The sequence below is a fragment of the Equus quagga genome, chromosome 8 (assembly GCF_021613505.1).
Source record: "Equus quagga isolate Etosha38 chromosome 8, UCLA_HA_Equagga_1.0, whole genome shotgun sequence".
Taxonomy (NCBI): Eukaryota; Metazoa; Chordata; class Mammalia; order Perissodactyla; family Equidae; genus Equus; species Equus quagga.
The window spans coordinates 94573933-94589138 of record NC_060274.1 but is presented as its reverse complement, the minus strand read 5'-3'; the positions used below and the strand labels follow the sequence as shown (position 1 = coordinate 94589138).

The window sequence follows — 15206 nt, the reverse complement described above, 5'->3', positions numbered from 1 at the left end:
CAGGGAACCAGCTGAACTGCTGCTTGCTATGTGAGAGGGGCTCCTACATGGAGGCTGAGCCACCACTTGGTGGATCCCACAGGCTGCAGTCTTCCTCAGGCGGAGGTGCCTTCTGTGCAGCTGGGTGCCTTCTCACCTGTGCTGCACTAGGAGCTAGGGCTGCCCCCTCATGGGCTGAGCTAGCACTTGTTGGGTCCAACAAATTGCTGTGCTCCCCAGATATGGGTGCCTTCTGAGCAGGCAGGATTCCTTTTCACCTGCACTGTGTTCAGCGAGTGGTTGCCTTTGCAGGAGCTGAGCCACCACAACTCAGGTAGAGGGTTCCCACCACTGGGGCTGCTATGGCACAGTAGGCACTCCCATAGGCCAGGCTGCAACTCCGAAAGCATTTGTTCTGGCTGGGCTGTCCCCGCTGCCTCTTATAGTCGCGCCAACCATTGTGTGAGAGTCAAGATCTGGCTCACTGCCACTCAGGAGTGGGAGGGGTGCACTCACGTAGTTCCACTGCCTTCTGGGAATCCAGTCCACCCACCTTCAGATGTGTAGCTGTGTACGTCTCTCTAACATCCTGTTGTGCTGTGCAGGGAATCCTCTGCTAGTTAATGAATGTCCACTTAGTTATAACTTAACAGGGAGAGAGTAAGGGAACAACTCACTTAGCCATGATGCTGATTTCCAAAAAAGAATTTTAATCTAGTTAAATTTTAAAATGCCCAATATTAAAGTGATAGTAGACACTCAATAAGTATTTATTTCACAAATGAATAAAGAACTGAAAAAACCACAATTATTAGATATTTACCTCAAAGTTTTTTCTTTGTTTGCCTAGTGCCAAATAGAAAATAATTAGAAGATGAAAAAATTTACTGAGTCCTGGGAGGTTGCATAATTTTTCCTACCTTTGAGGTCTAACTCCCTAATTTGCATATCCAACTCTTATTCTTGGATTCTTAAATGCTTCAATTTTTTCATACTTAGAAGTAATAATGTGGGGGCCATCTGCTGTACTTTGGAGTATGTCCTTAAAATAATGACTTAGAAATAGGATTGTTAAGGGAAAATATGACTTTTTAAAAATTAATTTTGCCATGTTTCCAAAATAAAAAGCAGATTAGATGGTCCTTTTGGAGGAAAAATTGACACAACTTAGAATAGGATGTTGGAGACATCAAAGACAGAGAAATCAAAGATTTTTAGAAGATTTGGAGCCTGAAGACTCAGAATTGCATTATTAATTAATAAAAATGGGAAACGAAGAAATTATTTGGGGATTGTGTGAAAGAGACTGGCTTTATATGTAGGTTTACTTTCAGTCTCTGTGCACTCAAGGTAACTGATGAGGGTAGTTCTCATCTTCTGTAATCACATGATATTAAGTTGAATCCCTTATTCATTCTCACCTAGACTGTTAAATTCATCCATAATATGTATCCTGTCACATCTTCTTCTGTTCCACTACCGGATCCTCATTCCCAAATAAAAATCTGTTCCCCTCATTCCCTATTTCATTGGTTCATCACTTCTGATGTTGGCTTGAGCCCCTCCCATGGCATTGCAAGGCAGATCTTTCAAGATCTGGCCCAGCCTCCTCCTGTAACCTTTCATCCCTCTCCCTGCATCCTACCCTCAGTCCAATATTCCCCTCTTTGGATTCTGAATATTAGTAGCCACACAGAATTGTGATACTATAACTATGCATACCTCAGAAGTGCATGCCTTTATGGCAGTTATCTTAGAAACCAACAGGCTATTACCTATTTTATATGTTTCTGTCTTTGCTCACTATTCCCTGCTGTGCTTTGTGTGTCCTCTCCCTAATCAATTCTAATAAAATACGCCCTTTGCTAAACAAACCATTCCCTGCCTTATTCCATTGAGATTTGTGCCATGTCATATATGATGATTTTTTTTGTTTCTTTAATCTTCTTCAACTAGAGCCATGTTGTGAAATGAATTTCCTTAAGCTTTAGAATATTATAGCTGAGTTGAGATGAGCAGCCTAATTCAGGGTTCTCTATTTGACATTTTATTTTAAGAAAAAGTAAAATGAAGCAATTTGGGGGGCCTTTTCTTAACATATTCTTCATTTCCTCCCTCTGTAGGTCACTCTCGGGATGTATTTTTTTCCTTTTGGTTTGTAATGTGACCTTTGGATACTCCTCTTGTGAAAATATTTTTGCAATATTAGCACATCTATTCTTAACTCAGATGTTTTTAGCATGTATATTTTTAGAACATACATTTTAGTATTCTATCGTTTTTCTTCTGTATATACATAGAAACTCAGAAGAATTAAAAAAATATATAATTATTCAGTGTTAACTACTTTTAATTGTGTTACATTTCTTAGATCAATCTTTTAATAAATATTATGATTTTATTTTATACTTTGGTACATTTATAAAATCTTTGGAGCAGAGAACACGTTTTGAATTAAATTTTGAATTTAGATTGATATTCTTTGAATACTACATAAGTAGAGTAATTTTTTCTTAGTCAATTAATTTACTTATTTACAATTATTTAACTGTGCATGCAGACACACATAGTTTTCTCATGGACTACTTGCATCATTGGAAAACAGTAAAAATTTCAAGGGTTTTACGGTAAATTGGCTTTCTGAAACATGATAGACTAAACTATTATAACCTCCCCTTCCACTACAAACATATAAAAATGCTGGGTAAATTATACAAAGACGTGGTAAGAAATAGAGAAGTAAGGTTCAAAGCAAGGAAAGGAAGTTTTGCTGACATGAAGAGGGAACTCAGGACTCGAAGCACTCAGGCAGGTGCTTTAACAGGAAAGGGGGGCCATGAATTTAGGCCCTGACAGTTGGGGACTTAAATTTTAAATTTCCCATGGAAGTGGAGACATGGCTTAGGTGTGTACAAGTGGCACCCAAAAGTGACTCTTATAATACTGGAGCAGAAAGAGCTGTTCTCTGTTTTAAAAAAGTGATGAGTTGTGTGACTCTTCCATGAGACATCAAAACTCCAAGTTTATGCCATTAGTCTGAATTTATACTAGCTCAATAGTTTGGAATAATTCATAGCCATAAAATTCAATGTAAAAAATCTGGTCCCAGTTGAGTAGCCTGAAAAAAGTAAATGTATAACCACTCCATATTGCCACTTACACACCTACGGTGCATAGGCTTCTTGTGAAAAAAGCAATACCCACTGAAAATGAGTCACAATGAATCATAATGTAATAATCAATCATGAAATAATCAACAATGAGGCAGAGTAAGCAGATACAACAAACAGGAATTATGACCTCATAGAATTTTAGATCATAGACTGTCATGAAATGACCGAACAAGAGATAAAAAAATAGAATTATAATGAGAAAGAAATCATCATGAAGAAGTTAAGGAGAGTTTTCAAATTCATGCATCAAAATCATTAATTGAGCATCTGTATGTGTAGTATTATTTAAGGCACTAGTAATACAGCATTAAGGAAAGCAAATAAAAATCCTTGTCCTCTTATAGTCCTTAGATTCTAGTGACTAGAAAGATTTAATAGATCTTCCAAAATTCTTTTAAAGAAGAAATCGTTGAAGAAAAATTAGTAGACTGCTTAAATACCATCAGAGCGTGGTTGAAAAGAGAACGAATAAACTAAAAGTTATAGCTTAGAATATTAGCCAGAATGCAACGCCAAAGGGAAAATGCCAAGGAAAAACCTGAGTGAACATTTAAAAGATAAAAAGGATTGAATAAAAAAAAATCAGCATGCATCTAGTAAGAATTCCAGAAAAGCCAAAGAAAGAACATGTGAAAGCTGCAACATTTGAAAAGAAATGGTTGAGAATTTACAGAGGTTTGCAGAGGATAAGAGTCTTCAGATAAAAGAAGCCAAAGTCATACAATGGAGAAAAGAAAGTCTCTTCAACAAATGGTGCTGGGAAAACTGGACAGCCACATGCAAAAGATTGAAAATTGACCATTCTTTTTCACCACACACCAAAATAAACTCAAAATGGATCAAAGACCTAAAGATTAGGCCTGAGACAATAAGTCTTCTGGAAGAGAATATAGGCAGTACACTCTTTGACATCAGTTTCAAAAGAATCTTTTCGGACACTGTAACTCCTCAGTTGAGGGAAACAATAGAAAGAATAAACAAATGGGACTTCATCAGACTAAAGAGCTTCTTCAAGGCAAGGGAAAACAGAATTGAAACAGAAAAACAGCTCACTAATTGGGAAAAAATATTTACAAGCCACTTATCCGACAAAGGGTTAATCTCCATAATATACAAAGAACTCACACTCCTTGACAACAAAAAAACAAACAACCCGATCAAAAAATGGGCAGAGGACATGAACAGACATTTCTCAAAAGAAGATATGAATATGGCCAATAGATACATGAAAAGATGTTCATCATCGCTAATCATCAGGGAAATGCAAATCAAAACTACACTAAGATATCACCTTACCCCCGTTAGATTGGCAAAAACATCCAAAACCAAGAACGACAAATGTTGGAGAGGTTGTGGAGAAAGAGGAACCCTCATACACTGTTGGTGGGAATGCAAACTGGTACAGCCACTATGGAAAACAATATGGAGATTTCTCAAAAAGTTAAAAATAGAAATACCCTCTGACCCAGCCATCCCATTACTGGGTATCTATCCTAAGAACCTGATATCAGATATCTCAAGAGTCCGTTGCGCCCCTATGTTCATCGCAGCATTATTTACAATAGCCAAGACGTGGAACCAGCCTACATGCCCAGAAACTGATGATTGGATAAAGAAGATGTGGTATATATACACAATGGAATACTACTCAGCCATAAAAAAAGACGAAATTGGCCCATTCACAACAACGTGGATGGACCTCGAGGGCATTATGTTAAGCGAAATAAGTCAGTCAGAGAAAGACGAACTCTATCTGACTCCACTCATAGGTGGAAATTAGTATATTGAGAAGGAGATCTGATCGGTGGTTACCAGGGAAAAGGGGGGGTGGGGGGAGGGTACGGAGGGGGAAGTGGTGTACCCACAACATGACTAACAAAAATGTACAACTGAAATCTCACAAGGTTGTAATCTATCATAACATTAATAAAAAAAAATAAAAAAAATAAAAAATAAATAAAAATAAAAAAATAAAAAAAAAAAAGAAGCCAAAGTCATGAGCGGGAGAAATAAAATTAAAGTCGTATCTAGAGAAATTGTGACCAACCGTGAAATACCTAAGACAAAACTAGAAGCCAGAGAGAAAAAAGTTGATTACCCCAAAGAAGTAGTAGTCTCAGCAGCAGTTATAAAGGTTAGAATGTCAAGGAATAAAATCTCAAAATTGCTGGGGCTAATGGCCAACTTTGAATTCTGTACTTGCCCAACTGTTATTTTAAAATGGGGAGGAAATAAAGATATTTTCAGAAAAATGAAAGAAATTAACATTCACATTCACTGAAAGAACCAGTAAACATTTAAAAAATAGAAATACAAGATAGAACTTTCAAAATAGTAGAGAGAAAAATAGCGGAACTGAGAAAATCCAATTCATTTAGAGCATAGAAATGAAGAAGAAAAGAAGAGAAAGAAAAATCGTTATAATTGGAAAATACAGAATAAGAGAATAGAAGAACCTCTCTCCTCCTCACCAGATTACATCTAAATATGTTCTCAAGGGTATTTCAGAATTTGTTACTTGTTCAGAGCTTTGGCTTATTGATATCTGGGCACAAAACCAGAATCCCTATGCCTTTAGGAATTTCATCATTTCCACATGTCTGTTTGTGCACATTCCCTGCTTGCATTGATCAGTTATGCGTTTGTCAAATCTCCCATATTAGAATATCGCTCCTGGGGGACTGACTCCATGGCCGAGTGGTTAAGTTTGCATGCTCCGCCGCGGCAGCCCAGGGTTCAGATCCTGGGCACGGCCATGGCACCACTCGTCAGGCCCCACTGAGGCGGCGTCCCACATCCCACAACTAGAAGGACATGCAACTAAGATATACAACTGTGTACAGGGGGCGTTTGGGGAGATAAAGCAGAAAAAAAAAAAAAAAGATTGGCAACAGTTGTTAGCCCAGGTGCCAATCTTAAAAAAAATAAAATAAGGTAAAAAAATAAATAAATATGGGTTGGGAATTTAAAAAAAAAAAAAAAAGAATATCGCTCCTGATCAATAGACAGACTTGCCTTTGAAACCTCCATAGAACCTAATCATTCAAATAACTGGGAGATTTGCAGTACTTGGGCTAGTCTGTGGGAAGTAGACATGCCTATTAAAAGGAATATTGGGGGGCCAGCCTGGTGGCATAGTGGTTAAGTTCACGTGCTCTGCTTTAGTGGCCTGGGATTCATGGGTTTGGATCCTGGGCACAGACCTACACACTGCTCGTCAAGCTGCCATGCTGTGGCAGCGTCCCACATACAAAATAGAGGAAGACTGGTACAGATGTTAGCTCAGGGCCAAGCTTCCTCACTTAAAAAAAAAAAAAGAGGAATATTGCCTGTGTATGGTGCTTAGGGAAGCTTGAGTGTTTTTTGATGGAAGCTAACTTCTTGACATTTCAGCAGGGAGGAATAAGAACAGAAACAATGCTCTCTTCTATTACCATATAATAACAGTAGTGGCAGTGGTTAGTTGTAGTAGCAGTAGCTAACATTTTTGAGCACTTCCTTTTGCCAGGTATTGCCCAAAGTATTTTATGGAGTTGGTTTCATTATGTTACTGATGTGGAAACCAAAGCACAGAGAAGTTGCCCTTGAGACGGGGCATGCGACTGTGTGATATACTTCTTAAACTGCACACTTAATCACAACGTGTATTTATGAAATATCTTTGTCACTCTTTTCCATTTTTGCACTGTTGTAGCTATTCGCAGCTCCATGTTGCTTGGTTCATTGGTGGCCAAATGGCTGATCTAGTCTAAAGTTAATTTTGCCTACTACTTATAAAACATGCTGTGCTTGCCATTTTTTTATGTGAAAGTGCAGATTTTTATAAATTTAAAAGGAACCATCTTACAGAGTGAGTTAGTTTCAATTCCTGTGAAATTAGAGCTATCAAATAATCAACTACATTTGATGTAAAGATACCAAGGCTTTCTTTCCTGTACTACTGCTCTCTAAGCTAAGCTTCATTATGAAAAATATGTTGTTTTGTGACAGACTTTAGATTAGTGACTATACTTTTGTTTAAAATTACATATCAAATCATTATAATTGACTCAAGTATCTAGGTTGATATAAAAAAAAGTTGTTTAATGATTGTTTCTTACAATAAGAGGAATATTTCTCCCTTAGCAATTTCATTTTTGGTACTTAAATTAAGGGCCAGAAGAAAGTGATTCTAAAACATTATTGATATATTTTGTGAAATTAAAAATTTAACCTAATTCTTCAGCTTATTGGTTGTTATAAATCCCTGTTAAAAAAATTTTCCCTGAGCTTTTACATTCCCTCAATCAGTAATAATTTTTCTTTATTTTAATATTCCTATCATGTACTTAACCCATTGTGCTTGATATTCTATTTTTATATGTGTGTCTTACCTTCATTGTTGGATTACCAGTTCCTTTGGAGCAAGGCTTTATCAGGTACATCCTTCTATCTCACCTTCCACCTTCCTCTTAAGCTGGAAGTTACTGCCTTACCAAAAATGGGCAGTTTGAATTATGGCAGGAGTAGGGCAAAGTGTGCAGATCAAATTTTAGAAATTGCCCCAGCCCCAGAGATGATAGGTTAGGCAAGGACAGTGAAGTTGTCTGTCAAGGAAGAGAATGAAAAGAAAAATACTGCTCTCTAAACATACCCTATATCATAAATTGCTACTCCTCAAAGGATAGGGCTAATCCTCAGGTAATCGGAATGGGTGAGTATTTGGTAGGTCACTCCTTTGAAGTGATGAGTAGTTTCTTCGTCTTAATACATTGTTTCTTATTGTTCTGCTGATACATTTATCCAACCTGTTGACTATAGTCCTGATAATTAAGGACCACTCTAAAAATAGGCTCAGGTGTTTCCCTGATTGAGAAATAAATGGTATGGCAGTGGCTCTTTGTGGACTGATCCCTTTGGATTCACCACTGCATCACATTGTTTCTTTGTCTTGCTTTGTGTGGAAATTGATTTGATGATCTGGGAAGAGCCAAGAAGATTGTAGTCAGGCCCTTGGCCCAGTTGACCTTTCCAATTCTTCACTGTCTGTGAGTTCTTTATTCTAGAGAAATTGGGTCACCTCAAAATGGCAGTACTTTCCCCTCTCCCCCATATTGGTATCACTTGGCTAGATAAATGAATCATTATACCTAGGGCTTTTATCTTTATCTTTCTAAACCTCCAGATTGAAAACTACCATTTCTTTTACCCAAACTTTAGGATGCATTCAACTTTTACATGCTCGGTTTTCCTTTTTTCCCTGTACTATTTTGTCTGTTTTTCTGGTCACTTCCTCATTGCCTTCCCTTATTCACTAGCTTGCTCGTCTCTGTTGTCTCCTCCGTGGGTCCTCTGTGTCCCTTTGCACTCTCTCATCTCTGTGGTTCTTGCTTTCTAGAGAACATTAATGTTTTTCTCTGTTCATGCTAATATCTATGTCTATTCCTTAAACATATATTGTTTCTCTATTTCTTGTCCTTAATTTTCTGTAGCATTCTCATTGTCTCTGACTGAATGCTTTTCTTTATCCTCTGTAAAATATTCAGCTTATGTAAAAAAAAAAAAAAAAAAGGAAAAGAAAAAGGATGACTGATGGTTAAATGAATTCTGGCTCCAAGAGGGCAAAACAAGAATCCTAGTCACTTTGCCTTCCTGCAGCCCCTATGCTGAAGAGCACGATCTCTTTGTTTTTTTCATTACCACTTAATTCTTTTCTCTTCTTACTTTATACATACCACATGATGTTGCCAGTGTCTCTGATCAGAACCTTTGATGAGAAGTCCTACTAAAATCATCTTTACTCACAAAAAAATCACAGGATCTCAAGAATTTTGTTAAATCCCTCTGATTCTCTATTTGAAAGCGTTGCTTATAGTACCCCAGAATTTGAACAGTGTTCTCCCCGGTGGGAGGGAGCGTTATTCTGTACCGTGTCTGGCACACACTGCTATTCTACAAATATCAGCTTCTGAGGATGTTAATGATGATGGTGACGGTGTGGGTGAGTATTTTGAAGGCAAAAGGACAGAAGTGGGAGAACAGAGATACCAGTGATGAGGTGGGGGTAGTGGGAGCGTGTGAGTCAGGAAGAAATAGCTGCTAGGACAGATGGATTATAACACGTTAGTTTGTCTTCATTCTCCTGCCTCTGGGTTTTAAAAGGAACCGATAGTACTGCTTAAAGTATCCCAAAGCTGCGCTGACTGTTGTCGCCATCAAACCATCCAGACCACGTGATCGCCCCTACTTCATTCCTTGTGGCTTTTGGAGGACAGAAGCGCCTCCATTCCATTGCCTTCAGTCACCCAACTCAAATCTAATGGGAGTAGGCAAGGAGATAAAGGGGAGTTAGGTAAAATGGGATGCAGATTTAAAGTACCTGCCAGATTTAATTTAATTCTCACAACAATTCTCTGACACAAACATTCTGTTAGATCCGCACACCAGAAAGAGTGAGGACACGATGATGGAGTCACCTCTTGTCCTTCTTATGTCATTGCCCCTTGGGTATGCCTCATCTTGGGGGTCAGATTTGAACCCCAGCAAAGGCTCCATCATCTCTCTGCACCTAATGCTTTTTTTAAAAAGATGAATTTTCCTGATGTTTTAACTACTCTGTTGAAAAGCAAGCAAGCAAACCCATAAAACATTGCTTTTGTGTTGTTCATTCAAATTATTGAAGGAGAGTGAAAGGAAATCCTAATCTGGATGTGTGGCAAATTAGTTTTGCATTTATTTTCATTCCTGCATGATTGTTGTCATTCTTAGAATTTATGTTTGTAGATAGCATTGTAGCACTATAAATTATGAATGAAAGGGAGAACTTACACTTAGTATATATATTATTGAGTGAAAGGAGGTGATAAATAATGAGGTAGATGGAATAGCTTTTGAGTACAGATTGATCATCCTCTTGACTCTACCATCCAAATTCATTTTAAAATTGAGTTCAGGTTGATGATGTCTGAAAGTTTTTTTTAAAAAGTCACCTCTGACTGGTTTCATTTTCTATCACTAATGTAAGTGAGGGCCTTTTTAAATTCTTTCTTGTTTTAAAATAATAGAAGAAAAAAGGAAGAGGTAATTAGAAAAGCTGGAAGAGAAGTAGCCTCTTGGAAATATACAAACATATTCACAAAGACATGACATTAATTTTCTTTCTGTAGTTTTTGCCTGAGAGTTGGGAAAAATAATATATGAAAAAAGTGTCATTCATCTTCTATATATCCCACTGTAGTAAGGTCACTGTAATTGGGGCCAAAAAAAAATATCATTTTACTACTTTACTGACTAAATTCCTTTTGTTTGTCAAAGTGACCTACATTCTGCTAAATTCTTCTCAGTAGAAACTAATGCCATTATAAGTTTATACTGTATATAATATTAAAAATATAATCTTGGTTGCATTAGAATCACCTTTGTTACTTAAGTTTTAAGAAAATCTATATAAATATCCTTAAAATTTTTGAATTATGTCTTTAGATTTGTGTTCATCTTTATGATATTTGGTAAGTAATTATTTGTAGACCTCAGAGAGTTTTAAAAAAAAATTAAAACTCCCATTTTGGGATCAATGCCTTCTAGGCCAGGTAGCCACTGGCAGTTTCTGGAATGAGTGTTGGTGCAGGGACATTTCCATCTGGCAGGGGTTGGACAAGAGGGTGTCAGGGCTAGAACTCAGACTTCCTCTTCATGGTGTTCTGCTCAAGTTTTTTCCAGTTGCTCTAAACCTCCTTATAAATGGAAAACTCAGGTGGTCAAGTTGGAAAGGTGTCATCTAGATATTATTCCTGTAGAATCTGTTGATTTTGTCTGACTCTTAACCCTTAGCTTGAAACAGTGATACCAGAGATTTGGGCTTGTTGAACAAGTTCAGTTTTGGTTCATGCTATGTCTGTTCTTCTGTTTTTAACTCTGGTATGTCTCATTTACTTTAGGTTTAGCAGTTTCCCTACAACTATTACACGGAGATATTGAACAAATCAGAAGAGAGTACTCATCAGTGTTTTCTCATGGAGTGTCCATAACGAGGAAGTTGGGTTTTTCTAATATTATTATGCCTGGTAAGTGACTTGGGATGAACCAAATGATGAAATATGAGTATTTTGTCTGTTTTCAACATCTGAGAAATTTTTCAAATTATCAACTTCAAAGAGTTCAAATGGGCCATCCTGAAGGATGAAATGAGGTGTGTGATAATAAATAAGCAAAAGTTTTTTAAAAAAATATCTTTATATTTTGATTATATTAGGGTGGGTAACTTGTGGGGGCCATGACTACGTTACATTATGACATGATAAGAAGGAAAATTGAAGTAGTATACAGGAAATACTTTACCCTTTGGAGGAAGATGCTAGTGAGGTCACTGAGGGGATATCCTTACAGGTTTTTATAAGAATAGTTATTGAGCAATAGTTAGCCTTTCTTGAAGGATTTTTCCACCTGAGATATGTATATGTACATAAACAGCCATGTGCAAATGCCACATGTATTTCTACACCTTTCCTATCTCTATTTGTATATATAATTCAGATCTCTTTTAACAACCAAAAAATACTGCAGAAAAGTATTTGTTTCTAAGTGGAGAAGGTAGAGGTTAAGGAGAGTCACACTGTTAACGTAAATGCCAAGTGGTAATATTTGTCAGTGCCCCCACATCCCACCATCCACAGCCAAAAAAAAAAAATAGACCAAATGAAATAGTCCCAGATTGTTGACGGTATTTTTGGAAACAAGATCCTCTAAATCACTGTTTAAATCCCATGTGTAGAGGCAAGCTCAAGAAGTTGCATCTGACAAGGCCCGTGGCACAGCTGTGAGACCGATGGTAGGATTGCCGTGACCAAAGACCTAACAAGAAGCAGACACTGACCGGCATTGTCTGTTGCAGCATTTTGTCATCTCCTTATGGGAATTTGTTCATGCAGGGAAGGATAAGAGAACAGCCTGGAAAGTTTCCTGAGATGACCTGACCTGGCTTAGTATGCCGGAGCATCTCATGCTGCTGTTGTTGGAAATGACTGTTTATAGAACTGTTTACTTGGTGGCATGTTATTCAGTGGCTCTTGCAACCGTTCATTATTTCCTTGAGTTGCTATAAATAACTGGTATTTCCTCTTTAACAAAAAAAGAAAAAAATTTCATCCCACTGGGAAGCAAATTGATGGGCAAATCTAATATAAAAAACATATTTTAGAACAGAATGTAGCCAGCTGCTAGAAGAATTGCTCAGCTTGGTCTCTGGGCAGTATCATCGAGAAATGGAAAAATATAAAGCAACATGACACTTCACCGGCTGAGTAATTGTCTGGGATGTGCTGTGCTCATGCAGCTCTTGTTTGGCTTTAATGATGGAAATGAACTTTCTGTGGAATAAGGCTCGCTTCTGTCCGTTTCCCGCACCGTGTTAGAGTAGCAAGGTCCACACTGTCAGGGGATCAGACCTCCCAGACGTAAGGCTGAAGTGCCGAGGACTGCAAGAGGTTTTTGAATGCACCTCCTTCTTTTTCCTTTCTCCTTTTTCTTCTTTGACTTCTTAATCTTCCAAATTAGATGGAGAAGGGAGAGATGTGTATATTTCTCAAACAGCTGAAAGCAACTTTACAACTCAATGGAAGTTTTTACATTGGCCAACACACAGTCATTGTTTTGTTTTTCTTTGTTATTTTCAGAATTTTGACTTGTCAGTTAAGTCTCAATGGTGGCTCTAATGAAAACTTGAGCTGAATTCTTCAATGAGAAAATGTATGTGAACATTTCTGATCCCGGTGTTGTACTGACATTCTGCTAGCATGATTTTTTTACTTTCCATTTTCTAGACTTGTCCTTCTGAGTTCATTTGTGTTCTGATAGGGGTCAGGTGCGTGCTTATACCAGCAGGACCAAGTTCATCAGCATAGTGTCTGCCTGTCTGCTGAATGAATTATCTGTGGTCCTGACACTGACAGGAATGTACACAAAACTCTTCCTGAGGATCACAGAATGTCATCAATGCCAAACACTTTCTGGAATGAGAAAATCATGAAAACAGAAATGCTCCCTTTGGTCTGGCTGTTGCACTGGCAGTTGATGTCTCCTGGTGTAAGGAGATCTACCCTCGTGCTTTCGAGCTATCAAGAAGTCCTCTGGACCCTCCTTCTTGCTCACGGTCCATCATTCAGCACTTTATTTCTTAGGGTATCCAATTTCCAAAGAAGAAAAGTCACTTTCTGTGAAGCTCCATTACTGCCACCTACAAACCAAATAACTGCAGAAAGTTCCCTCGTCTGGTCTCTGAGCCCCTGAGAGAGGGAGCAGCAAAAATATTTCAATCAGTGCTCTCCAATAGAAATATCATACGAGCCACAAATGTAATTTTAACTTTTCTAGTAGCCACTTAAAAAACGTAGGAAGATGAAATTCACTTTAACAATATATTTTATTTAAACCAATACATCCGAAATATTATCATTTCAATAGGTAACCCTTATAGAAAATTCTGACTGAGTTATTTGACACTCTCTATTTCAACCTAAGTCTTTGAAAACTGCTTAGTATTGTGCATTTACAGCACACCTCTTTTCAGCCAAGTCACATTTCAAGTGCTCAGTTGCCACATGTGGCAGTGGTTGGACAGCCCAGCTCTGAACGTCTTAACAGACTCTGTGCAAAGCAGGGCCCAAGCCATTGCTGACACTCAGGAAGGACTGAGTTTCCATCCACTAGACATTTTGGAGGAAAGCTGGCTGATGTGTCATGAATGTTGTGGGAGGTCAGGCTGTGTCCCCCACCCCCTCCCTGAAAGTCAGTTCTTACTCTAAGTTTATGATTCTTTCTAGGCAAAATTGTCTTTACTTTCTTCATTGTCTCCCTACCCTATCTTCCCCACCTGTACCCTGTTCCCTGGAGACTTGTTCTCATATATCAACTGGTCAAACTGTCACTCTTTGTTAGGGAACCCCTAATTAGTACCTTCCAGTGCATTCACTTTTAGTATAAGCAAGATCTTTGAAGCTCCTAACCCTAAAAGAAATTAAGTAAAAATGGTGGGGTGATAGGGGAAGAGAAGGGTTGAGATGTAGAGGCTAGAGACTCACTGAAAACAATTAGCAGAGCCTGTGTTTCAAATGGCTGCCAGCAGTAGTAGCTTTGATAGACATATCAAGATTTATTCATTTATTTAAAGAGTATCATCCAGAGTAAGTCTCCTTTTCCTTTGGTCTTTAGGCAGTAGTTGAGGTAAGTCAAATTTCTATTTGGTCAAAGTTGACTGTATAATGCTTTATAAGGCTGCAGTGAGAAATATGTTATAGATATGTAATATAAGCATTATTATTCTTTACCACTTACTGATAGAGACATGTACATCAACAGATGGAATTTCTTGAGATAAGCCTTCTTTTGGAGAAACCAGGTGGGAGTAAATATGATATGATTTGATCTTACTTAAAAATATATCCTAAATCTAACCAAAGCTCACCACCCCCCAGTCCAAGTCATGGGCCTCTGCATCATATAGGTGCAACCACTCAGCTCAGAGCAGAACCTCCTGACCATGGAAGGGATAGTGGCCTTTCAAACAATGGATGCCACAGTGACTGAAGAGAGATGGAGGTTGTGGTTCTACCATGTCACGCTGACATTGGATCCCAGCCCCAGGTCAGACTGGGGCAGGGGCTGGTGCCTCACAAATTATGAAGCTTACAGGCCCCACTGTCCAAGGGTGTAGGACTTGCCCCCACTGGCCCTATCAGATCTTCATGCTTTGGCTTAGAGTGTGATGAGCAGCGGGGAGCCACAGCCAATCCCTGCTCCTGTCTCTGTGCAACACTGTTCTGGTAAGCCTGTCATTGGTGCTATTGGATCATTTGCGCTTGCTTGCTTAAATAGTCATAAACAAAAATTAGAAAGCTACTGCCCCCCAAAAAGCGAAACATCTCATAGTATTCCCCTAAAATAAAGCAAAATAAAAACGAGAACAGACAGAAATTAGAGAAAACATTGAGGGGTTTTACTGAAGTGTACTCTGTGAGAAATCCAAAGGTAACTTTTCAACCCACCCATAAATTTTCCCTGTCTGTGGTCTGCTTCGATGTC

At 38.2% G+C, this 15206-nt stretch overlaps 1 protein-coding gene across 4 annotated transcripts in view; it reads left to right on the top strand.

Moving 5' to 3' along the window:
- The window catches only part of DOCK4 (dedicator of cytokinesis 4), a 432596-nt gene that overhangs the window by 247281 nt on the left and 170109 nt on the right, over nucleotides 1–15206 (top strand). For all 4 annotated transcript variants that reach the window (XM_046670233.1, XM_046670234.1, XM_046670231.1 and 1 more), the window contains exon 13: nucleotides 11069–11194. In XM_046670233.1, the coding sequence (XP_046526189.1) occupies nucleotides 11069–11194 (126 nt within the window). The remainder of the gene's footprint in view (nucleotides 1–11068; nucleotides 11195–15206) is intronic.